Here is a 26,055-nt window from a genome sequence, read left to right as displayed (position 1 = left end):
GTCTTCTTTAAGAAGCGTTTCTGTCCTCCACTCGTTACCTGTATTAATGGCACCTGTTTGAACTCATTATCTGTATAAAAGACACCTGTCCACAGCCTCAAACAGTCAGACTCCAAACTCCACTATGGCCAAGACCAAAGAGCTTTCGAAGGACACCAGGAAAAGAATTGTAGACCTGCACCAGACTGGGAAGAGTGAATCTACAATAGGCAAGCAGCTTGGTGTGAAAAAATCAACTGTGGGAGCAATTATCAGAAAATGGAAGACATACAAGACCACTGATGATCTCCCTCGATCTGGGGCTCCACGCAAGATCTCATCCCGTGTGGTCAAAATGATCATGAGAACGGTGAGCTAGAATCCCAGAACCACACGGGGGGACCTGGTGAATGACCTGTAGAGAGCTGGGACCACAGTAACAAAGGTCACCATCAGTAACACACTACAACGGCAGGGAATCAAATCCTGCAGTGCCAGGCGTGTTCCGCTGCTGAAGCCAGTGCATGTCCAGGCCCGTCTGAAGTTTGCCAGAGAGCACATGGATGATACTGCAGAGGATGGGGAGAATGTCATGTGGTCAGATGAAACCAAAGTAGAACTTTTTGGTATAAACTCAACTCGTCGTGTTTGGAGGAAGAAGGATACTGAGTTGCATCCCAAGAACACCATACCTACTGTGAAGCATGGGTGTGGGAACATCATGCTTTGGGGCTGTTTTTCTGCTAAGGGGACAGGACGACTGATCCGTGTTAAGGACAGAATGAATGGGGCCATGTATCGTGAGATTCTGAGCTAAAACCTCCTTCCATCAGTGAGAGCTTTGAAGATGAAATGTGGCTGGGTCTTCCAACACGACAATGATCCCAAACACACTGCCCGGGCAACAAAGGAGTGACTCCGTAAGAAGCATTAGAAAGTCCTGGAGTGGCCTAGCCAGTCTCTAGACCTCAACCCCATAGAAAATCTGTGGAGGGAGTTGAAAGTCCGTGTTGCTCGGCGACAGCCCCAAAACATCACTGCTCTCGAGAAGATCTGCATGGAGGAATGGGCCAAAATACCAGCTACTGTGTGTGCAAACCTGGTAAAGACCTATAGTAATCGTTTGACCTCTGTTATTGCCAACAAAGGTTATGTTACAAAGTATTGAGTTGAATTTTTGTTATTGACCAAATACTTATTTTCCACCCTGATTTACAAATTCTTTAAAAATCCTGCCATGTGAATTCATGGATTTTTTTCACATTCTGTCTCTCACAGGTGAAGTGTACATATGATGAAAATTACTGACCTCTGTCATTATTTTAAGTAGGAGAACTTGCACAATCGGTGGCTGACTAAATACTTTTTTGCCCCACTGTACACAGTAAATTTAGTTCACAGTAAAGATGTTTACTTCAGTTTAATTATCAACTTATAAAACTACAAGGACGATGTTAAAATACAAACAGTTGTATGTTATTTATCGTGATATTTATCAAATATTGTTATATGTTGAGAAAAATATATATTTAATTATAAAAGAGAATTAAAAATATTAAACACTCAAAAGTATCGAAAATTGGTGCCGTTAAGTACCGGTATCGATTCGTAGGTACCGGGAATTAGTACCGGATCGATTCAAATGTCAAAGGTACCCATCCCTAGAGGACGCAAACTCAAAACATCTCTTTTATTGTGAGTTAATAATTTCTCTGCCTTTCTGAGCCTCAAAGCTTTAAGGTTGTTTATTGCCTCGCTGTAGCTAAGTAGCTAAAATGCTACTGTATGTTAGCTTTGTCCAAACTTTAAGATCATCCTCACACCCTTCTGGAGCAGTCGGCAGAAGGAGTGTAACATGTCCCGTTTGAGCTGTGACAGCTGGTGTTCACATGTTTTCAGTCTCTAAAAGCCCATAACCAGAGTATTAGCGCAAACGCGGACCAGAAGTCGGCCATCAGGGATAGGAATCAGGTGGGTAATATAGTGTTTTGTTAAATTAATAAAAAAAAAAAAAAGCCATTTTGACCAACTTGTTTATAGTGACTGATATTCTGAAAAGCTATAATATATTAAAAGGGCGAGAAAATTATTAGCCAGCAAACTTATTTACTACATTTTGCTACTGCGTGGAAACCCCTTTTATCCTAAAACAGGGTGGACAGACGGGCCATCAGTGTTCATGTGTGTGTGTGTGTGTGTGTGTGTGTGTGTGTGTGTGTGCGTGTGTGTGTGTGTGTGTGTGTGAGTTCCTCACCAGCTTTTCCAATCTGTACAGCGAGTCTCGTCAGCTTTCCCTGCAGCACAGACTTTTCCTTCTTCGTCACATTGACCTTCTTCACCTGTTTAACCTCAGCTTTCTCCTCCAACTCGGCAGCCTCCTCACACTTCAGTGGCTGGATCTCCAGAGCGACTCCATCCTGAGTCTTGGCTGGTGAGGTGGAGGTGAGGGTGCAGGGTTATTAAGGGACAACAGAAAAGGTGGACACGAGGTTGAGTCAGGACATGTTGGTGCGGGGGAGGTCAGGGGGAGTTGGAGGGTGGGGGTAAGGATAAGGAGAAAACGAAAGTTTTATGTTTCCGAACAGGGAGACAAGATGAAAGAAAACAATGTTCATCAGTAAATAAAAAGCAAAAGATGGCGGGTGATGGTGGAAGAGACAGAAAGATCCACATTCAGTTACAATGCTCAGGTTACATCAATACACCGTTACCAGAACCAGGTCCATGTGGTCTGGGCCTTGTTTTCATCAGAATTCTGAGCGGGTCCGCTTTGATTTACATAAGCAAATGTTCTATTTGCATTTACTTCATCAGCTGTAATCTGGTTTGAACCGGACCCTGCAAGTGGAGCTGCTGGATGATTGAGAGCTGAGCTATTGTCACACTGACAATACAAAAGTTCCATTCTGACACACACACACACACACACACACACACACACACACACACACACACACACACACACACACACACACACACACACACACACACACACACACACACACACACACACACACACACACACACACACACACACACACACACACACACACACACACACACACACACACACACACACACAGCTGACTGTGTGCAGTTCTGCTCAACTAGGCTGGAGTGATGGAAACAGTCTGGTGGATGAAGTTGCACTTGAACTAGACATCACTCTCACAGAGCACTGCAGGATGAAACTCATTCATAAACATGCTTAAATCAGTCTGTGAACCAAACATCATGATCTTTCTAATGGATTAATTACATTCTACTAAATCATCTCCTCCTTTTCTCTGTTGTGATGTCTTCTGTAGGGGAGCCTATGCCAGGGCATCCATCACAGGTCCTCCTGGGGGTCTCCCTGCTCCAATACAACTGCATCACCTGGTAAATCTATTCAAACCAGCTGTGCTGGAGCAAAGGAACCTCTAGAACACACTGGACACCGTGGAGGCCCTGTTGGACCTACATTGTATTTCAGCCCCTGGCTCTGAGTTTCAGCAGATCATTCCTCACACACAATATAAAAGTCATTTCACAGCAACAAGACCTCTACAGGACACAGAACATTCTGGATGCTGGAATGAGCCATGTGTAGAACCAGGAAGCACATGGTCCCACAAGCCACAACACGAAACTAACTGACACAAACAGGACTGAGACCCACTGAACCACAACAGACCATGAGAGAACGCATGGCGGGCAAAAGGAGAGGGAGTGTCTGACAACTGAAACAAAGAAAACCCAAGGAAAAGATGAACTCAAAGGATCACCCCAAACAGAAATGGAGCAAAAACAACAATGCAGAACCACAACAGAGAGACAGGAGGAGCTGCAGGAGGCTTCAGCAAGACAGGAAGGGATAGAGAAGACGAAGAGTGTCAAACGGTGATTACAAGACAACACCAAGTCCAGAGCAACACCCTGCAAGAAGGCAACAGTGAAAGCAAGAAAACCAAAAACCACACAGACAAAACATGAGCTATAGGAGCTGCAGGGGCTACAGGAGCTGGAGAAGCTACCGGAGCTGCAGGAGCTACATTAGCTATATGAGCTGCAGGAGCTACATTGGCTACAGGAGTTGCAGGAGCCACAAACTGCAAGAGCTACACGAGCTACAAGAGCTACAGGAGCTACATTAGCTGCAGGAGCTACACGAGCTGCAGGGGCTACACGAGCTGCAGGAGCTACAAGAGCTGCAGGGGCTACACGAGCTGCAGGAGCTGCAAGAGCTACAGGAGCTGCAAGAGCTACAGGAGCTACATTAGCTACACGAGCTACAAGAGCTACATTAGCTGCAGGAGCTACACGAGCTGCAGGGGCTACACGAGCTGCAAGGGCTACACGAGCTGCAGGAGCTACACGAGCTGCAGGAGCTACACGAGCTGCAGGAGCTACACGAGCTGCAGGAGCTACACGAGCTGCAGGGGCTACACGAGCTGCAGGAGCTACACGAGCTGCAGGAGCTACACGAGCTGCAGGAGCTACACGAGCTGCAGGAGCTACACGAGCTGCAGGAGCTACACGAGCTGCAGGAGCTACACAGGCTGGAGGAGCTGCATGAGTTACATGAGATGCAGGATCTACATGAGCTGGAGGAGCTACAACAGCTGCAGGGGTTACAAGAGCTACAGGAGCTGCAGGTGCTACACGAGCTGGAGGAGCTACAAGAGCTACAGAAGCTGCAGGAGCTACACGAGCTGCAGGAGCCCAGCAATAATGCAAAGGGTGCAACTCCCACAGAGGACGAGTCTGGCAGGCCAGGCTATCCACCACCTGGTAGGACGTTTGGGCTTCTCGGTTCAGCTTAACTGGATCAAAGCATCATCATCATCCTCACCAGCTGGTGGTCTTTTAGTAGCGTTTCTGATGGTTTCTGTTTGACATGTCTGAAATCAAACACGTGACAGACGTGAGCACAGCTGATAACAGAAACCTCAGTAATGATGAGGAAACTGGTGCAGGGCTTCCCCCAGCGATTTATAAGCCTGGCGAGTTGCCCCCCCCCCCCCCCGCAGTCACGGACGACGCACAGTAGCAGAGCACTTGAACACGAGTTTAAAATCAAATCTAACTTTGATTTTTTCTTGCCAAATACATTTGCATAGAGGTTTGCCTACTACCTACAGAGTAAGTTACTATGGCAACCGTGGAGCCAGATTGGTTTTCAAAGAGCTGAGAGTTGCACCCTTGGACAGGTAAAGCAAGGCGAAAGGCTGTCCCCCACTGTTCAGTAGTGATAGAGACAAACTGGGAACTCCCCCCCTGCTGCTGGCTGGGGGTGGAGAGGGGGAGAAACGGGAAGGATGACGGGACGGAGGGACAGATGGATGAATGAAGGGGTTACCTTTGTTGCGATTTTCAGGGGGTCCTTGTTTTTTACCTGTTCGGACAGAGAGAGAGGGCGGAATGCTGATAAGATGGTTCAAAGAAAAAGATCAAATCAAACTAAGGGTGAAAATAAAACTCAAACAGATTTGAGGCCAGATGTGCCCTGAGTGTCCCTCTCTGCTGAGCTGGTACATTCAGCTGGGTCACAATGACAAACTCAACTTTAGCCAATAAAACAAATGGTTAGACAAAAACAAGCTGAAGGAAAAGACATGAGTAAAAGGGTGACCACAAGCCAGTCTAAAGCCATAGAGACAGAGTGCAGGAGCCTGTTGGTTTGTATGGATCTGCTCTCAGATCAGTTTGGTGCCAATTGAAGGGTTTCTTTTGAAACTGTGACAGAAAACAAAGAAATGATGCTCAGTGTTTTAAAATCAGATCTTCAGTCAGCTACCAGAGATAAATGACACCAAGTTGGAGAAACGAGTGGATAAAAGCCAAATGGAAGCCATCGTTGGTCTCATTTACTCAGCTGTGGGATTATTGCTAGGGCTGGGTACCTGTAGGTTTATTTTAATATCAGTACTTTACCTAGACCTGGCTTTTGGTAGCGGTACTTGAATGATACTTTGGTCAGTACCTGTATCTTTAAGTCAGATTTTTAAGAGTGAGTAAAAAGTACGTAAATGTTGTGTTTATTAAGCTAAGCAGAAACATCAAACTTTCAGTGGAAACAGTTAACTATGACTGAACACTTTTCTTTTTAGAGCAATTTAGGCCGTAAATATAAATATCTGTATAAAAATAAATAGCTGTCTTTTGCATTGTTAGCAAAGCAACATTCAAACTCAAAAATCCTTTAATAATCCCAGAAGGAACTTAAATGTAATAATTCATATTCTTCCAACTATAACAACAGTAAAATACTAGCTTCAACAAAAAGCTCATGCTAGTTAACTAAATGCAGCCAAACCTTTTACTAATCTGCCAACTCAGAAGCGTTGTTGTAAATGAGAGGCGGAGCCGTGTGACTGCGACACCAGTCATGTGACGTGCAGCATCGGGACGAACTGACCTGTGTGGCTCATTCACAGGAATGTTTACGTGGAAATTACTGACATTTAGCACCAATATACACGGGGTACAGAGAGTACTCAAACCCCTCAATCTTCCACTCTGTTTTATTGCAGCCATTTGCTATAAGCAACTGACTTAGGTCACTGTACATTTTCTTTAGTAGTAAAGGGTTAGGGTTAGCCAATAATTTCAATTCAAGTTTATTTATTAAGTGCCAAATCAGGACCAAAGTCATCTCAAGGACCTTCACACAGTAAACATTCCAATCCAGGTCAGGTAATTAAGCCAATCAGTAACAAGTTTTCCATATAAGGAACCCAGCAGGTTGCATCGAGTCACTGACTAGTGTCAGAGTCTTTACAGCAAAGTACTGGAGAGCTATCAAGTTTCGGTACCCAGCCCTAGTTAATAGGGACATAGTTTTGGACCCTTCAAGTAACTTGAAGCTATTCAAGCTCCAAACTAGAGGAGTTCTTAAAGTATCGGCTGGTACATCAGCTGATGCAAACTCAACACATTTTCAGTCTAAACCCTTTGCACGGTAGCAGCAAATCTTAAATCAACAGACTGATGTTCTAGTTGTTCTTTTCTTCTCAAAAGAGTTGTTGTGTGTCCTTGAAGTGACCTTCAGCGTGAGTTGTGTTTGTGTGCCACAAACAGCTCTTTGTTCACTTCTTACTTTTCTTGGCCTTCTTCTCTTCATTGTGTTCACTGGTGCTCAGCAGGGTTAAGATGATGCCTGTCTGGGAGTTGAGGCCTACAGCTGACACCACCATCTTGCCGCATCCTTCCATCACTTTTGTCCCTAAGAAGACATCACAAACACCATCACCACCTCATATAAAACAAACCAGCTCTGACTTTGTTTACTTGAGACTTTCTGTGAATCGCTGATGTAAAACACAAACCTGAGATGTGTTACATCATGGTTCAGCTGTCAGCTGAAGGCGAGCACTCACCAGAAAGCAACATAGGGTCCTTCTCCAGAGACTTCCGGACCTGATCAGACTCTCCAGTCAGAGAGCTCTCATCCAGCTTCAGGTCACTTCCCTGAATCAGAATCCCATCAGCAGGCAACACGTCTCCTGCAGGTAGGGGTCAAAGGTCAGAAAGACCCAGACTAAACGTGTGCTTCAACAGACCATGACTCAGTGGAGACCTCTGGAACCTTTCCAACAGAGGTTTCATGTGTCTGTATAAATCAAATAGTGTCAGATTCTGTCATCTGCTCTGTGTGGTACATTTGCATGAATACACATACATACATATATAAAGATTTATTTATAAAGCACTATTTGAAAATAGCATGGCAGCTAACCAAAATGCTGTACAAAAAAAGAGCCAAATTCTCAAATTTATCAGCAAAACTAAGTAGAACCACAAAAATTAGGTAAAATACAAAAAGACATAGCATAAATAATCAAGGACAAAATTCCTAATAAAAACCAACAGAATAGGAGAACAGGTCAAAGGCAACAGCACTAGCCAACGTAAATAATTATGCAGCAAGTGACAAAAATTATTTGAAAGGGCACAAATTAGGGCCTAAAATCAATAGCATGATACAATGAGGATTTGACCTCATAACAATAAATGAATAAAACCTACAGGTGTGGACAGAATCAAAAGTTGTCCACTATATGGGCTGTCACATGTTTTATGTCGAGTCACATTTTTACGTGGCTCAAAGTGCTGCAGCTTCTTGAAGGGTCATCAACGTTGCCAACCTACACACATTCTTTCATTTTTTTATTATTAAATTTATTGACATGGAAAAATTATCTCGATAAGAGTCAGAAATTTCGATAACGATACAGTTTTGATTTATTGCCCAGCCCTAGCACAAATAAAAAAAAAAAGCTACAAGATAGTGCAAAGCGTTAAAAAGTGAGCTACAGAAAACTAAATTAAGAAAAGTAAAACCAGTGCTGGAGTTTTGTATAAAGTGTCACAGACGGATGGCAATGCTGAAGAAGTGTACCCTAGTGAACTAGACCAAAATCATGCTCCGCAAAAGTCGGTCTAGGAACGCTCCATTGGAACATCCGCAGCCCCTAGCAGCATTTTGGCTGGCCAATCACAGCTCTCTAGAGGGGTTTCAATTAGGGGTCGACCAATTTATCGGTTGGCTGACTAATCTGGCCGACATTTAACAGTTATTCATCATCAGCTGATAAGCCTCTTTAGGAGAGCTGATTTAAGGTCAGGCACCTCTGCGAGCAGCCCGCTGCTGCTGGAAGCCGGTGACGGACCCCGATCCTCCTAATGAGTAAAAGGTAAGACTTCTCTTTGGTGTTTCTAACCCTACAGCTGTGTATTTAGTGTGAATTAAAAGTAAAATATGAAATAAAACTTAGCCGAGTGAAAGAAAAAACGAGCCATAAGAACCGCCGCTAACCGGCAGCATGCTGCTAATGTTAGGCTAGCTTGTTGTCAGCTTTAGAGACCGTCTTAAACTCTCAGCTGCTTTTAGCTTAACATGTTAGCTTCAGTTTAATAGATGACATTTTCCTGTGTGGGAGTCGGAGAATTTCACTCTGCGTGTTAGAGAGGGGAGTCCTGCAGCGTCTGCACCTCCTCCTGGTGGGAGGAATCTGAGCTGAAGAACGTCACACGCTTCTCCAGTTCTTACGTGGATGACATGGTGAACAGAAACACAGACAAAGATCTGCATATAAACGCAGCTCTTGTTTTACCGTTTAGCGTGTAATCTGATCAGAAACAGCAGAGACGTGTTCTGACTGAAAACTAGTTTTAATTTGTACATAAAATCTAACATCAGCAGCAATCACGAAGATTGGCCGCGGATTCCTCTTCCGGTCGGCATTCTAGGAATCGAAATTAAAAACTTTGAACGATTCCTGGAAAAACTAACAGTTGGTCCCGGTTCCAATCGATGCTCGATGCTTCAACCATAATGACTTTTGAACAAAGTAAGATTATTCTTATTAGCGATGAAAAATAAGCAGTTCTAGCTTGTCGAAGCTTATTTTTATGAAGCACAAGACTATTTTTTCAGGATAAGTAGGACTCCTTCTGGTGTGTATGGCGCCATGTTCTCTCCAATTTTCTAGAGTTTTGTTTTAAAGTTGTAGATCAGTAGTACCTCAAAGATGTTGCACCAGTGCTACGTTTAAAAGCACATGTGGGGTGGGGGGTTCAGTTTAGCCATAGCCCCCAAAATGCCTTTAAACGGCCCTGGGTGTGAGTTTTGAAGGTGATCTGAATTGTATCAGATGTATAAATATTACATGGGTTTCCCCCAGTGCTTTATAAGCCTGGCGGCCCACCAGGCTTTGCTTGCCGACCCGCCAGGCTAAGCGTCATGCCCCACCCCCCTCCCCGACCCTAACGTGTCCGCTGACACGAACGGCGCAGCGAAACTAGAGCCCTCCATCAGCTTATACTGCATTGACTATGGCGGACTCGCATATTTTTGACTGCGGTGGACGAGTGAAGTCAGATTTCCTCAGTCAGCTTACTTAGTTACGATTTCGTTACCAAGCAGGCCGGAGGTGCCTTCACGTTGGAGTCGTTCTACCGCGTTTTTCTTGCTAAAAAACCCCAAAAAACTGTTAGCTTTGGGTTAGCATGTAGCTAATGTCCCGCTGATCTCCGACCATTCAGGATCTGAAAGGCCAGGGCTCCCAGTTGCAGCGATCTGGCTCTGCTTGTAATTTAACAGTCCCAGTCCATATTAGGTCTCCACAGGTGACCAGCATGACCACAGTCTCGCATGGAAGCCAGTTGGCTGTGCGGGCGGGCTACCCCGCAGTCCCAGGTGCTCTTTATAGCTACATGGGTTAGCTAAGTTAGCTAGATTAGTTACATTTGCTCCAACCCTGTTCCAAACGTAACAGCCCCACCCTCAGCTCCACCTCTTTTCCCATTTTTGGATTGTCTGGGCATGACTGTCAAAAAAAAAATCTGTGGTGGGAACCTTCCATTTTTGACTTCAACTTTTACCCTGAAGGAGCAATTTTGGCTATGTCCATGTTTTTACATGTTGATGACTGCAGGTGATGGTAAGCTACTCACAAACATCATATACTAAATCCCTGGCACATATCAAACAAGATAAGAAATAACTTCTCTGCTCATAAACCCTCAATCTTGTTTGTTTGGAAGTAGAGGACCCATGGTCCAAAATGGGAGTGACTTAAGACTATAAATAAACTGAATTAAACTGCACCTAAGCCCATCAAACACTCAGCTGTCTGACTGATGCAGGTCAGATCCAATTTGACGTACCGTACATAATCTGAGCGATGTCTCCGACTACGATCTCCGCTACCGGGATCTGGATCACTTGACCTTGACGACAGACGGTTAACTTCTGCTCCTCTTCAATACGACTCTGCAGTCCACGGAACTGCTTTTCCTTGGACCAATCATTGAAGGCGGTCACCAGGACAACAATGATGACAGAGAACAAGATGGCGGCACCTTCGATCCAGCCAGCCTGAGATTCACCTTCGTCCTCGACGCCGCCAGCAGCTTGGCCGCAGGCTGGTGAACCAATCAGAGACACATAAACTCCACACCAATTACACAGCTATAAAAGACAACACTATGTTGTGTGTGTGTGTGTGCATGCATATGTGTGTGTATAAGTGTGTGCGCGTGTGTGTATTTATGTGTGTGTGTGCGCGCACATGTGTGTATATGTGTGTGTGTGCGTATGTATATACATGTGTGTGCGTATGTATATACATGTGTGCTTGCGTGTGTGCGTGTGCGTATAAGTGTGTATAAGTGTGTGTGCGTGTGTATGTGTGCAGGGTTTTTCCTGGGTTAAAAGTGAGGCAGAGGTGGTACCATCCTGACCATGCGCCAGCACATGCATACTCTGTGCATCCAACTGTGTCACTTTTTTAAAGGCAAAAGATCATAAAAGGCTCATTAATATTTATTAGATTGGTGTTAAGTTCTGTTTTTCCCATCTGAAATTTATAGTTAAAATATTTTTAAATTTTTGACCTACATTTCAGTAACATTTTAGGTTTGTATTAAAAACACTCATCTTAGTCAAAATATCACATACATATATACAATAAAATATAATGCATTTCATTAAAATGCATTTGTATTGAAAATGGTAACATTTAATTTCTGCTGCTAACAATGTAATGGTGGCATGTCTATTATGCACGGGTTAGCAATAATCCAGTTTAAATTATGTTCAAAGATGGCAGCGCTTGTGAATTATATACTACAACGGCTTGCTGTACTTCATGCTCCTGTGTATGGAGCAGACTTGTAGCAGTAATGTGACTCGTATCTGCAGTGGTTCTGATCCGTAGCGCTGCAGGGTGCAGAAAAAAACAGGATGGTGGGGACTTTTCATCCGCTTGTAGAGTTTATTCTTTCGTAAGTTTTACGATCATCATATATTTTTCTGTGCGCCACTTGATCGTGAGACCGCTACCCGGTAGATTTAGCATTAGCCAATCTGCGTGTAGCTGCACTTTTGATCCCAAACTTTGGACCGGTTCAGCCCCTGTGCCTTTATTTTCCTCCACTGCATCCAGATTACCACACTGTACGCCAACAAAAAGCATTTTTCTTACATGCAACTTATTTTTGTTAAATAAAGTTCTGGGGAAATAGTACCTCAAAGATGTCGCACCAGTGCTACGTTTAAAAGCACATGTGGGGTGGGAGGTTCTGTTTAGCCATAGCCCGCAAAATACCTTTAAACGGCCCTGGGTGTGAGTTTTGAAGGTGATCTGAATTGTATCAGATGTATAAATATTACATGGGTTTCCCCCAACGCTTTATAAGCCTGGCGGCCCACCAGGCTTTGCTTGCCCACCCACCAGGCTAAGCGTCATGCCCCGCCCCCTCCCCGACTCTACCATGTCCGCTGACACGAACGGCGCAGCAAAACTAGAGCCCTCCATCAGCTTATACTGGTGAGAAACAGCAGCGGAACGTGTGCAACCACCCCACCCCAGCTCTCACAGAGGGGCGCTGCAGGATGGAGCGCGCGACACCCCGCCCCGCTTTCACGGAGGAGCGTTGTGGGACGGGTTAAAATAACATCCATATAGCTGGGGGCAGAGTGAAATCAGGCTGGGGCGGCACAAAATTAGCTGGCGGCGGCCTCCACGCAAATTTGAAGGCAGGCAAAACCCTGTGTGTGCACATGTGTATACCTGTGTGCTTGCATGTGTGTATATGTGTGTGCGCTTGCGCGTGTGTGTGTGTCTAAAGCTTAGTTTATACGTCTCCATGAGCACGTTTACACTCACGCTCACACGTGCTCACGGAGACGTTTTCCTTTTATACTTCTCTGTCAGGGTTGTGCAGCAATTCTTTGCCAGGACAGCAGAGGGCCTAGTGGTTTTTCTGGCTCAACCTGCTACTGAAGTCATGTCTCTAGTGTGTTTACATTTACATTTCTCCTCCATCTCTTCATGTAGTTACCACCTCTAAACGCATGTTTCCTGTACTTTACTGATGCAAATAAAAAGTTTGCTGCTTATCTTTGTACTCCTTCAGTCACAGGTGTATAAACGTTTATATCGCGAGAAGTTCTTCAATCTGCTCCGTGTCTTGTTATGTTTATTTCGAGGGGGAATGTGGGTGCTGTTGACGTGGTTGAAGAAAGCTGTGTCCTGACCAATCACAGGCTTCAGATCTCTATTTCCTTGGACAGATATTTAGAAAATTGGGCTCTACTCTCTGTCCTTACGAACCTGTTGCAGAGTCCTTGTGACGACGGATAATGACATTGCATGTCTCTGTACTGACGCAGACAGAGAAGTATAAACTAGCCTTGCATTAACAAGGACGTTTTCTTATGAACCAGGAAGGTACCAACCTTCAGCATTGCCCCCTGGTGGATGGTAGAAGGACAGGCATAGAGAAATAATTGCAGCAATTTCCAGGATAATAAGTGTAACATCCTGCAGAGCCTCCCACACCAGCTGCAGGAAGGTTTTGGACTTCTTTGGGGGAATGAAGTTCTTTCCAAAGGCTGAGTGACGTTTTTCTAAATCCACCGGGTTTCCAGAAAGACCTGTAGACACAAAAGTACAAACATCACTATTAGTCATTAATACACTTAAACCATGTGGTCGGATCTCAATTAAACAGCTTTGGTCATCAACGGCAGCTGGGGGTGGTGGGGTGATTCCATCTCTCTGCTTATTGTGGATGAACTAAGCTCCATCAGACTGACCTTCACCTCCTGCGCGGGAGGTTCAGAGCCAATTCTGAAGTAGCTGGGATGAGAGGATCAGCTCCTCCAACTTCGTGGCAATGGTGTGTATGTCTAAGTGTGATGACCTCTACCAGAAAATCATCATCAACATCCACTTTATTTACGAGGTAATTTCCATCAGCCAGGAAGCAAACAAAAGTGCTGTACACGCATTACAGAATTGAAAACATCACTGACCCATGCAAGGGCCAACTAAATATACATTAAGACACATAAAAGCAGGAGATAAAACCAAGAGAACAAAAATAAAACTGGATGAAAAAAACTGCTAAAATATTTAAAAATACGGTCGACTCATGTACTGTATAAAAGTGAGTCTTCATCAGACTCTTAAAAGCCGGTAGTGAGCATGCTTGTCTGACCACCAGTGGAAGGTCATTCCACAGCTTAGGCTGCCCTGTTTGAGGCATAACTACTTGGATTAAAAACGATGACCTCTGTTTTGCTCTCATTGAAACTTAAGAAGCTTGAAGACATCCATGCTCTAACCTCCTTGATTGGGCCTGCAGAACACTGTATCAAGTGAAAATAAATTTGGCAATCGTGAGCATACAGATGGAAATTGACCTTGTGCTTCTAAAGAATTGAACCAAAGGGCAGCAGATAAAGGGCAATCTCCATGACGGTCAAATGAGGACTTGTGACCCACTAACAAAGACGGTTCGTGGACAAGATGATCACTCCATTTTCTGAAATTGATTCTTATAAACAGTGAGTTAAACTGGACTGCAGACTCACATCGATTCATGTGAACATCTTATTTGGCTTCATAAACGGCAAATTTTGAGGAAAAGCAACAAGTATGGGATGAATGTATTTGAAATTCCTTTCAACACTAACCAAATTTAACACTTTACAAAATTGATTTAGGACTTTTTAAGGGTCTTAGAATAGAACAGACTTTATTGAGTGCGTTTACATGCAGCCAGTAACCCTTTTAAAACCCGAATATTCACAATAACCCGGTTCCGCAGGTCCATGTAAACACCGTCAAAAACCTGGATATGCTCATAACCGGGTTTTTAAAAACCCGGTTACTACACCTGGGGTAACTCTTTTCTAACCCGAATGTTTGGTCGTGTAAATCGGGATATCCCCATCAAAGCGTGTGTTCTGCGCATGCTCCGTTCGCAAGGAATCTTGGTCTTTTGAGTAGCGAGATGTCTTGTATGCGCCAGAACACCGGAAGTAAATAACAAGTTGGGAGCAAAATGGCGAGTCGCGGCACAGCACCACACTTTTGGAGTGACGAGGAAACTAAAGCGCAAACAAACGCGGTCACTATCTCTTCCGAACTGGGAAACATGTTGTTTTCACGGATACGGGAACAAGAAGAACCGGAAATGACGCATATTGCGTCTGGACGTAGTCGATACGTCCTGGCGCTACCCCAACGTCCGCATTTAAATCGGGTTATGCAAGTTAGGGGTAACGCTTTCTATTTATGCTTGTAAACGGGTTATTCTGATCAACTCAGAAACCCGAATACCGACCTTAACCCGATCATAACCCAGATATTGGCTGCATGTAAACATGGTCAGTGATTCCACAGTGGGGAAACTCACTTGTTACAGCAGCACAAACACTTGAGAATAATTGGGTTAACCTGATTTTCCTTAAATAAGTTTTAGGACTTTAAGACCCCATTGATACCCTGTTCACACAAAAGCTTCTTCCTGAGAGGTAGGACCTAACCCAAACCAGGGCAGGTCCAGTGATCCCCACCTACTGTTCAGGCCAAGATTACAGAATACTGTGGTTCACAGTGATGAAAGCTGTGGAGAGATCTAAGAATTAGGGATGCACAGACAATTCGGCCACCAAAAATCTTTGGCCAAACATGACTCAAAAGTTCTTTTTCATGTTTTGGCCAAAACACCTAAATCACCCAAAAACTACAGCCGAGACAGGCCGTCAGGTGAACCCTGTTCTTGTTTCTTCTTGCTCTGCCCTCAAGTGCCAACATGTAGCGCTTTGCTACATAAAATCGTACATTCATACTTTGTCCCCTTTTAGTAATGCTGTTTTATTACGATCGCTGGAATATTCATATCAATTATGTGATGCACTTTACTTTTGGTTTCACATCTAACGCATCTGCTCTGCATTGTTTTCTTCTTTTATATTCTCTCTATGTCTGTCACTATTAACAGTGTTTTTACCATCCTTATGCTAAGGTTCTGTCCAGCACAACAAAACAGCTCTATAATAAATTACAGAGTGATAAAAACATTTAAAAACAAAAAAGAGCTGAAAACAATGTAGGAATATTGATAATAAAACATTGAAATGTGAATAGAAACAACTAACAGATCTAAAATACAGCTTAAGCCTTGCTTTAACTCATTCACTGCCAGCCGTTTCCTGATCAGTAAAGCCCTTTGCTGCCAGCATTTTTATCACCCTTTGACTTACGCTTTGGTGCCTATCTCCAGCGGTCAACGGGCAATCAGGTGGGATACACCCTGGACAGAGTGCCAGTCCATCACAGGTTAACACAGAGATATAGGACAAACCATCATGCAAACATACACACACTCACACCTAAGGACAATTTAGACAGACCAATAAACCGAACAGTCATGTTTTTGGACTGTGGGAGGAAGCCAAAGTACCTGGAAATAACTCACGCAAGGACAGGGAGAACATGCAAACTCCATGCAGAAAGACCTCAGGCAGGGAAGAGAACCCAGGACCTGCTTGCTGCAAGGCAACAGCTCTAACCACTGTTCCACTGTGCAGCCAGGTTGGTGGTCATTTGGTGTATAAACTATTATTTCAGTTTTTCCCTCATTTAAATAAATGAAGATGGACTCCATCCATTGGGTAACATCATGCAGGCAATTCACCAGCTGCTGTATGCTACCTGTGGCCCCCTGTTTAACAGGCACATACAGTTGACAATTATCAGCATAGAGATGGAAATTAATGTTATGTTTTCTAAACAGTCCCAGTGACTGCAGATGGAGGGAGAACAGCAGGGGGCCCAAAACAGAGCCCTGAGGAACCCCCCACCTAAGCTCAGCATCTCCTGAAGAATGCGAGTTAAGAGAAACAGAGACAGTCCTATCCATGAGGTAGGACCTCATCCACTCTAACGCAGAACCAGAGAGCCCCGCCCAGTGTTCTAGTTGATTAAACAGAATCTGATGGTCGACTCAACAGTATCGAATACTGCTGTTACGACCAGTAGCAGGAGAACCACAGCCTCACCCGCATCAGTTGCTAAAAACATATCATTTAAAATTTTAAGAGGGCAGTTTCAGTGCTGTGTCCAGCCCGAAAACCAGACTGAACTGGTTCCAGGACGTCATTTTTGGGCAAGAAAAGACTGAAGCTGCAGATACACAACACGTTCCAGCATTTTAGCAGAAAAAGGCAAATTTGAGATTGGCCTATAGTTGGAAATGATTTCTGGATCAGACCCTGGTTTCTTTAATAATGGCCGCACAACAGCGTGTATAAGCTCCCCTGTAACTGTGCTGGAGGCTAAACTGCTGTTAATTATAGTTAAAACAGGGGGGCAAGGGCAGAAAAAGCAAACTTCAAAAACCAGGCTGGCATACCATCACGTGGAGAGCCAGCAGGTTTTAACCTTGAGATATCCTCTCAAGCTCGAGCAAGGTTACCTGTATAAAAGAACTTAAAAACACAGATGGGTGAGATGGAGAAGACAGGTTATCAGCTGAGTTCTGAGAGGAAGCTGACCTCGCCGCTTCAGCTTTTTCCAGAAAGTAAGACAAAAACTCCTCACAGGTTCCTACTGATGGCTCCATGCCATTGGTTCCAGTGGGAAGATCAAGGACAGAGTTTAAAGTCCTACAGACCGTACACTGATTACCTGCTGCTGAAGAAATAATATTTGAAAAAATCATTTTTTGTTTTTTTGACCGTCTCATTATGCCATCTCAGCTTCTCTCTGAACCATTCCAGGGAGACTTGGGAGTCTATCTTTCTTCCATGTCCTTTCTGCTCTTCTACATTTGCGTCTGCTTTAACAGCGTCAGTGTTCCACCGTGCTGAATTGGGCCTGGATCGCCTGGTGGAAAGTGGAGTCAAGTCATCTAAAATCAATGTACATAATTTGTTAAACTGGACAATGAAGCACTCTAAATCAAACTATTTCAGTTCATTTAAAAATCGTGACATTCTGATGGGTGGACTGGAAAATCACATTCACACAGAAGAGCACAATGATCAGAAAAAGCTGCTTCAGTGACATTAACTTCTAAAAAAATGTACTCCAAATGAAAGGACCAAGTCCAGATTGTGACCCTGTTCATGGGTTGGACCAGAGCTCCACATCATGTTAAAAACCTCTAAAATATTAAGAAACTTCCCCACCATTGATTTTTCTGCACAGCACACATGTATATTACAGGAGGCGGTTTGTTTATTTATTTGTTTGCCCATGAGTTAGTTTGTTATTGACAAATATTTAAACATTACACACAGAGAACATCACAGAGGTAACAATGAAGAAAAGATCTCCATCCAGGGTATCTGCAGATTTAAGGGAGCCAAATTTAAGACTTTTTAAGACCTTTTTTAAGGCCACTTTGACCAAATTTAAGCTATTTTAAAAATTAAATTTAAGCGATAATTTCCAACTATTGCCTGGAACCGGTGCTAACCACGTCACGAACGTGGGATTAACCATCCGTTACCATTAAACTTGCCCTTCCCCATGGCGCAAGCTCCCACTAGCTTAACCAGCTAATGTGCTCATCTAAAAATAGTCCCCTTTCACAACCAACTGACTGCGTACGGTTCCGCTTACGTCAACATCATACACAAAAAATGCTGAACACTAACTAGAAATTCACGAAATTTTTATAGAAATAAAAGAATCTTGTTTATTGGGTCTTTGGTCATTTAAGACCTTTGGAAACTGGATTTAAGGATTATTTGTCATTTTTAAGGACTTTTAAGGCCTTAAATTAGGAAAAGCTAATTTAAGACTTTTTAAGGACCCGCGGATACCCTGTCCATCAGTGCATCTTCTCACCTCCTCCACCTCTCGCTGTTGACAGTAAGCGCAATGAGGAGGAGCTGGGGGAGCGTCTGTGACTCACTTGACGTTGTGCACAGCACAGCTGTGTTGAGTGGCGGGTGGAAACCTTTCCGTCTTTCAGAGCCTTGAAGACTTCTGGTTCTTTCATGTGGAGAAATGTTTCCTGATTTTATAACTTTAGCTGAAGTAGCGCTCATCATTATTCAGCACCTACTTCGAGTGTGTCAGCGGAGCGTGGATCCATCCAGAACGACGTGTGAACAGCCACAAGTCTATCTGAGGCAAAGGTCCAGAACTTCGTAACCTCTTCAGCAAGCTCCCTAGCGACATCTGATTAAGCACAAGCTGCAGGTGATCAGTTCAGGTTCACGCGGAGCTGAAGGAATGTGCGTTTGGTCCGCAGCAGGTGAAACGTTCCTAGTTTAAGTGAAATCGTTAATTGCATTGTTTGTTACTGGGGCACTGATGAGCTTGTTTGAATAAATGGAAATGTAACAAATGATTTTTCATTAATTTAAAAATGAAAGTGACAAGGATAAATGGATCAGGCGGCCTCTGGGAGCGAACAAACGCAGCAGCGATTCATTCCATTTCCTACTCATAAAAGGAAGAAACCCAGTAGCCCGTGTTAAGAAAAAACATTTGCAGCGATACATAAGAAAAATGGCTTTAAAACAAAAATAGCCTAATTATGCTGTATTGGTGCTGAAACATGAGATCACAAACACAGATTATAAAAATACTCCAGCAGTAGGGTCCTTGAGGTTTATTTCAGTCTAGTTGGATCATTTCTATCCCAAAGACTCACTCTGAAAGCTGCTGTCAAAATCAAATAAAGCAAGAACATCACACTCTTTCTGCTTTTATGTCCTGGTGAATGTCTCACAGGAAATGTAGATTAGAGCTCTAACATAATCCAACATCTGAGAAGCAGCCACACACACACACACGTTGGGCGATATATACAAAAATTTCAAGCAATATTTATCAGTCCGAATAAATGACGACGGGTGACCGTGGCAACCCTTCACCTGAATCCCAACACTTCACCTATTGATTCAGGATGCTGTCATTCTGATGCAAACGGGGAATTTGAGAGATTCATCTGAGGGAAATTTTAACAGTTTTCCAAGGTCTATTATGCTGGATTGTGAGCTTTGGACTTGTTGTGAACCAACAATTTTATTGGACTTCTAGATGTAAAAAGATTGTTCCTATTGGAGATGGCTGTACTCTGTTGACGGCATCAAATAGCAGCCTCGCCTCTGTCAGACCGCCCCAAGATGGCTGTGGCTACGTAGTAGATTACCATCACCGGCGGTGTGTGAACGTGAGTGCATGAAAGCATCTGAGTGTCCTAAAAAGCGCTATATAAGTTTGATGTATTATTATTCTAATGATAGGAGGCATCAAATGGTGAGTTGGACATTATTTATGTAGCCAAGTGGTTACTTTTAATACATGATATAATAAAATATTAAGGTATTCAATAAAATGCAATAGTCCATAAAATATGGATTGTCAATATGATTGAACATTTAACTCATTCACTGCCATTGACGACTTAAGTCGTCATTTGCATTTTTTTTTACTGTGTGGGCATCGGAACGAGCCCCCGCACCGTGAGAACAAAAATCTCAGCTCTAAAGCCAATCTTCATCCGCGTACGTCACGTGATCAGGAAGCAGACAATCCATGTTAGGAAATCGTTTTGGGCCGTTGCTAAAAAAAAAAGTGAGGCGCAAACCGGAAAAGCTTCTGCTGATCACAATTCAACAATGGATTATGAAAGAAAGGATAAAGCTCGAAGTGTGCGGATTCTTCCTGATGTAAGAGGTGAGTCTCCGCTTTGCTTTGGTAGTTTTAGTGTTGACATCATCCTAGCACGCAACGTTATGTGACTGTTAAAAAAACAGTAAAAACTGAGAAACGCTGGCAGTGAAGGGCTTTACAAATCAGGAAACGGCTGGAAATGAATGAGTTAATATTCTATTGATGATGAAACTAGGTACTTTGGGTATGCAAGGGAAACGACACTTTATACTATTTGACACAGAGACAAAAATATATTTTACACAAATCAATGTATTAATATATTTCTACTACTAATGATGATACAGAACAAATGATCATAAGTGGTGATTCAAAGTGATAGCAACTGAGACCATGAATAAACTCTGATGAAACATGACCTTAGATGTCATTAAGAGCCTAATTAAGTGACTTAGAAAATATTTGATGTCTGGGTTAATAAAATAAATCTGGCAGAATTTAATATAGTATATCAAATTAATAACAACCAGCTCCAGTACAGAGTTATGGTACCCGTGTATGGAGGCTTCTTGGCGATCCGGCTGGCACAAAGTCTTCTAGGCAAGCGAGTTACTTCTGATTGTCACTGGCCGTATTCCTCTGAATCTGTATCAGCTGGTCTAAGATGGCCTCCTGGGTTTGCATGTGGACCATTTCCCATCTGTTGAGTTTTTTTTTAAACAAATAATTATTGGTTGATTCAGAAAAAAGATGGTTCCGCAAAAATTATTCCACTGAAAAATCTGGATTGATTTCCCAGAGACTGGCAATTTAGCATGAGCTGGAAGCTTTTGAGGGATTTTCATCCTCTCATGTTCTCTCTCTCTGTTATCGCCCACCTAAGTACAACTTGAAATTTTGTGAATTACTTTTTTGGCAGACTGTATTCCGAAATTTGACCAGAGAAGTATTGTTGGGGATTTTAACATACATATCTGCTGCCGTGGCTTTTTTGACGTTTTAGACTCTTTGGTCTCCAGCAACAATTCAGGCTCACATATTTTGGACTTCGTTCTGTCATTTGGCATTTGTATCTCTGATTTGATTGTTGACCCTGCATCTCCAATCATTCTCCTTTCATTTTCAATATTTGTGACCTTGTGTCTCCTTCCATCAGACATCAACACTTTACCAGAGTAATTTTCACATCTCCCACCACTGTCACTACTAGCCTAGCTGCCACTTTTCTCACGTCTCAATCAGTTGCCACCTGTGCAGGAGTTGATGAGCTGCTGACCTCTCTAACAGAATGAAATGACTGTTTTCCTCCTAAAAGTCATTTCCCCCTTCTCCTCAACAAGAATTAATCTGCATGAGATATTGCTCAAGGTCTCATGTTCTGCTTCTAAACTGTTTCTTATTTTACAGCTCGAGAAGAAGAAGACAAACACTTTCTTTTTAATAACAGAAGAACTCTATTTTTAATAAGCTAATCAAACAAAGTGTTAGTCCAATAATAAAATGTGAACCAATCTGTGAAATGACAATGTTATGATTAGTAGTTTTAATAAGTAATATAACTAGCTGCACTAGACATTCTCATCCACATAATGCTTAAAATCTCGTGTAATACCAATGCCCTATACACTGGCACTACTGTTTACTGAGGCGGTTGGTAGTTGGTAGTTTAAAAGAATTGCAGCTTGTGTTTATTTCTGATGATGTTTATTAATTGATCCATTCACTGCAGTTAGTGGTTTTCAATGAATACGTTACTTGCCCCATGACAGTCCGCAGAGTCCGTTACACACAGCCACAGTCCTCGCCACACAGTAAAAGACTGCTTGTCCCGTCACAGCCACACCTTGAGTCTAATCTGCGTTGGCTTAAGTAGGCTGGTGCTTCCACAATTAATTTACCAGTCAAATGATGCCAAGCCTCCTCTAAGCTATGCAGAAAGAAAATGAAAACAACACATATGGCTCCTACATCTCGTGACACATTTCCTTTTTCTGATCCAATCAGAACCTTCCAGATCTTTTGTTTGTGCTTGGTAAATCCCCTCTTGTTGTCCTTTTGTGATTCAGCCGTAAATCAAAACATCCAAATTATAAAACTATGCCCACGTCATATTAACTTCAGTTCAAAGTGTTCTAGAAGTTGTCGGAGTGGCCAATCCATAACTTTCCTCTTAAAGCCGAAAGAACCTAACGACAAGCTGGATTAAATCTGTTGCATGTTCCACCTGCTGCAATGGTTCCTTCAGAATAAAAGCTGAACCATCACAACCTTTCAGGGTCTCGCAGATGCCAATAAAACTGTCGTGACCTGGGAGTATCTCAAGACAAGGGCTGGTCGGCAGCCGCGGCTGTGCTACAGGCTTTGGCTTCAGAAAGGTCCAAGCTGGACCTCTACACCTCCTGATCTAGACGGGGACTTCCACTGGGTACGTACACTGACAGAATTGCGTCTCAATGTGTATTATAATCTCCAAACCAAAGCTTAGAGCGAAACATCACACTCCCATCAGAACTATTTGTTTCTCCGGATTTGCTGGTTCTCAACATATTTCACACATACACCATCCTCAGTCTTACTTCACCTAGTTGCACCATACAACTAGTGTTTAAAGTTAGTCTTGTTTAATTTGTTTAGTAATAAATCTTTTAACTTTTTAAACCTGACACTCTCTCTTGGAGTTGATACGAAGCGTTGCTCAATCCTTGCAATAAAAAGATCCGATCTTCTGGTTAAAATTTACTCAATGATTCATTAAGGTAATATCTCATAATTCCTGATATTTCACATTCTATGGTTTTTAAATAAATGTAAGAACATTGTCTCTACACCTCCTTTAACACTACCTGCACTACTATTTTAAACTTAATTGCTCCACCTAAAGCCAGGCGCAAAAGAACTGTGGCAGACCCTTGGCTCAGTGATGACACTTGTGCACTGAGGTGACAGTGTAGGTCATGTGAACGCCGGTGGCGAATGGATAAACTGCAGATCTCTTACCAACTCTTGAAAGACTCCCTGCCCTGCTATCAAAAAGCTGTACGTTCAACTAGGAATACATATTATGCAGATATACTCTGTAGGCATAACAATCGAAGGAAACCTTAGTGTTCTCAACTCAGTACTCTCCCTCAAAGATGATCCTACCCTCCCTCCTACAGAGGATTTATGCACCGAGTCAAATTTATTTTCTTGCATAAAATCTAGGGCATCAGATCCAGCTTCATCCACTCAGGCCCTGTTGACTATGAGGAGCCCGTTTGTCCTCCTCCGTTTCTTTGTTTTACTCACATGTCACTCTCTGCTCTGGTTGACATAATCATGTCTATGAAGCGCTCAGGCTCTCCAGAGGACTGCCTTCCACCCAAAATACTGTGTGAGATTTTTTCCAGTGGTGGCCCCTGCCATTCTGGACATTGTAAATTCCAGCTTCTCCTCTGATGTTTCCAGTAGCATTTAAATATGGTCGGTCAGCCGCTGTTAAAGAAATCTGGCCTAGACCAATCGACCTGCGCCAATTACCGCTTGATTTTCAGACTCCCATTCATCTCTAAAGCCATTAAGAAACTGGTTCTTGCCCAGCTTACTTCTTGTCTTGATAATGTAGTGTCCAGAAATAGTCAGTTTTTCATCTACAATTTGACCTCTTCAGGGTGTTTGGGCAAAAATCAAAAAGACATCCAGAGAAAGCAGTCAGACAACGTCTCCCAGTAAGCTCAACTCAAATCAGTCTAAATGTGTGATAGTGAGCACCTGTGCTTTGCTGAGATAATCCATCCCACCTCACAGGTGTGCCACATCAAGATGCTGATCTGACCATTCTGATCCACCTGATCTTCATTCAGGTGTAAAAAGTTCCCAGAGGTTTTAATGGAGTCTAAGCAGGTGTGGAACAGCTGCAGCTTAGACATTGATGAGGCTTAAAGGAGATGTACAGTTGGATGTCATCTGCATAAAGATAGGAGACTCCTTTAAAGGAGCTCAGGATGTGCTGAAGAGGAAGCAGATCGAGGAGGAAGAGCAGATCCCCAGCACAGAACCTTGTGGGACACCATGGGTAAGGGAGGTGGTGGAGGACCTAAACTTGGAGACGGCCACAGAAAAGGAGCGCTCAGAAAGATAAGAGGAGAAACTCTCCAGAGCAGATCCTGATAGGCCTACCCAGTCTCTCAGCCTCTCCAGTAGCAGGTGATGGTCAACAGTGTCAAAGGCTGCAGTCAGGTCCAGCAGGACCAGAACTAGGGCTGGGGTAAACGATTATTTTTAAAACGATTATTCTGACGATTATTTTATCGAATAGTCGACTATTCTACTGACTGTTTAGAAAATTAATCTAATGATTATTTTTCTATTGCACAATTAACAAAAACCAGAAAATCTCAAATAAATTCCTCAAAAAAATTGATAAATTCTTACTGTAAGAGAATAAACACCACAGGCCTTCCATTTTGTATAACACTGCTTTTATTGTGTTGCGGTTGGTTATGTTCTGGTGACGTGTAGATCTTGGGAGTGCAGGCTGCTGCCTGAGAGGTGGTAGAAGTCGGAGTGTCTCCATGCTGCTTTGTTTTGGTCACTTATGTGCGTGAGGCGAGTGGTGTTACGGGTTAAACCAAACTCAAGGTGATATTATACACTAAACCGAAAACCCACAACACTCTAAATGTAATAAAAGGGAGATCTACACCACAAAAAAGATGAACTCTAAACCAAAACGTAACAGCTTATCCCAGCGCAAGAAGCTGTTAGCGAAGATGCTAACAGTAGCTTTACCAACGTTAAGTTCAAGTTACCAAGTTTAAATAAACCAAAAACACCCAGCAGCAAACAGACCAGCACGGAGGAGAGACTGCTACCACTAAATCAGCTCTCCTAATGTCTGAAAGAAGCTCCTTTATGAAGGGAGAAATGCTCCCGGTGATGTTCTACATCTGCGGTAGAGACGAAGCAGCACATCTGACCCCGGAAGTTGTTGTCCGTTGCCGGGAGACGAAGGGGCAAAACAGGAAAATAATCTAGTAGTGGACGGACGTTGTTCCGGGTCTTCGGTATTTGGCGGAGATGTTAGTGAAGGCGGAGAAGAGGGCGAACTAGAGGAAAAACATGCAGATTCCTTTTCTATTTACAAACTCCTGGGGATGCAACAAGTGGGCGCGGTGCGTCGACTTCCGGATCTGACGTCGACAAATTTTTAGAATCGAGCCGTCGACGTTGTCGAGGCTTCGCTACAGCCCTAACCAGAACAGAAGTCCCCTGCATCACTGTGAGTCAGAAGGTCATTAGAGACCCTAAGAAGAGCTGTTGTAGATTTAGCTCTACAAAAACCTGACTGGAAGCTATCATAGATGTTATGTTCATCAAGAGCAGCTGTGAGCTGTTTAGCTACAACCTTTTCCAAGTTTAGAGAAGTTTAGAGATGGGTCTGAAGCTGCTATGGAGAGAGGGGTCAAGACTTGGTTTTTAAGAAGCAGGTGAATTACAGCGTTCTTAAAGTAAGCAGGGGTCTGACCAGAAACCAGAGAAGCATTAATTATAGAGAGCATGCTGGGACCGATGGACTGAAAAGCACTTTTAAACAAAGATGAGGGTAAGATGTCGAGGGGGCATGCAGAGGTTTTCATAGAGTTAAATAGTTTGGTTAACTCAGGCAAAGAAACAGGAG

At 43.2% G+C, this 26,055-nt stretch overlaps 1 protein-coding gene across 6 annotated transcripts in view; it reads right to left on the bottom strand.

The window, feature by feature from the left end:
* Positions 1-26,055, bottom strand: part of LOC107384816 (plasma membrane calcium-transporting ATPase 1) — a 90,124-nt gene that overhangs the window by 25,707 nt on the left and 38,362 nt on the right. For 4 of the 6 annotated variants that reach the window (XM_015958275.3, XM_015958277.3, XM_070549568.1 and 1 more), the window contains exons 3-8: positions 13,208-13,405; positions 10,633-10,890; positions 7,341-7,466; positions 7,061-7,186; positions 5,321-5,356; positions 2,234-2,407 (exon numbers count right to left, since the gene is read on the bottom strand). In XM_015958275.3, the coding sequence (XP_015813761.3) occupies positions 2,234-2,407; positions 5,321-5,356; positions 7,061-7,186; positions 7,341-7,466; positions 10,633-10,890; positions 13,208-13,405 (918 nt within the window). The remainder of the gene's footprint in view (positions 1-2,233; positions 2,408-5,320; positions 5,357-7,060; positions 7,187-7,340; positions 7,467-10,632; positions 10,891-13,207; positions 13,406-26,055) is intronic. The other 2 variants (XM_015958279.3, XM_054733397.2) reach the window with 1 other exon arrangement.

This window comes from Nothobranchius furzeri, chromosome 3 (assembly GCF_043380555.1).
Source record: "Nothobranchius furzeri strain GRZ-AD chromosome 3, NfurGRZ-RIMD1, whole genome shotgun sequence".
Taxonomy (NCBI): Eukaryota; Metazoa; Chordata; class Actinopteri; order Cyprinodontiformes; family Nothobranchiidae; genus Nothobranchius; species Nothobranchius furzeri.
This window is presented reverse-complemented; position numbering and strand designations above follow the sequence as displayed.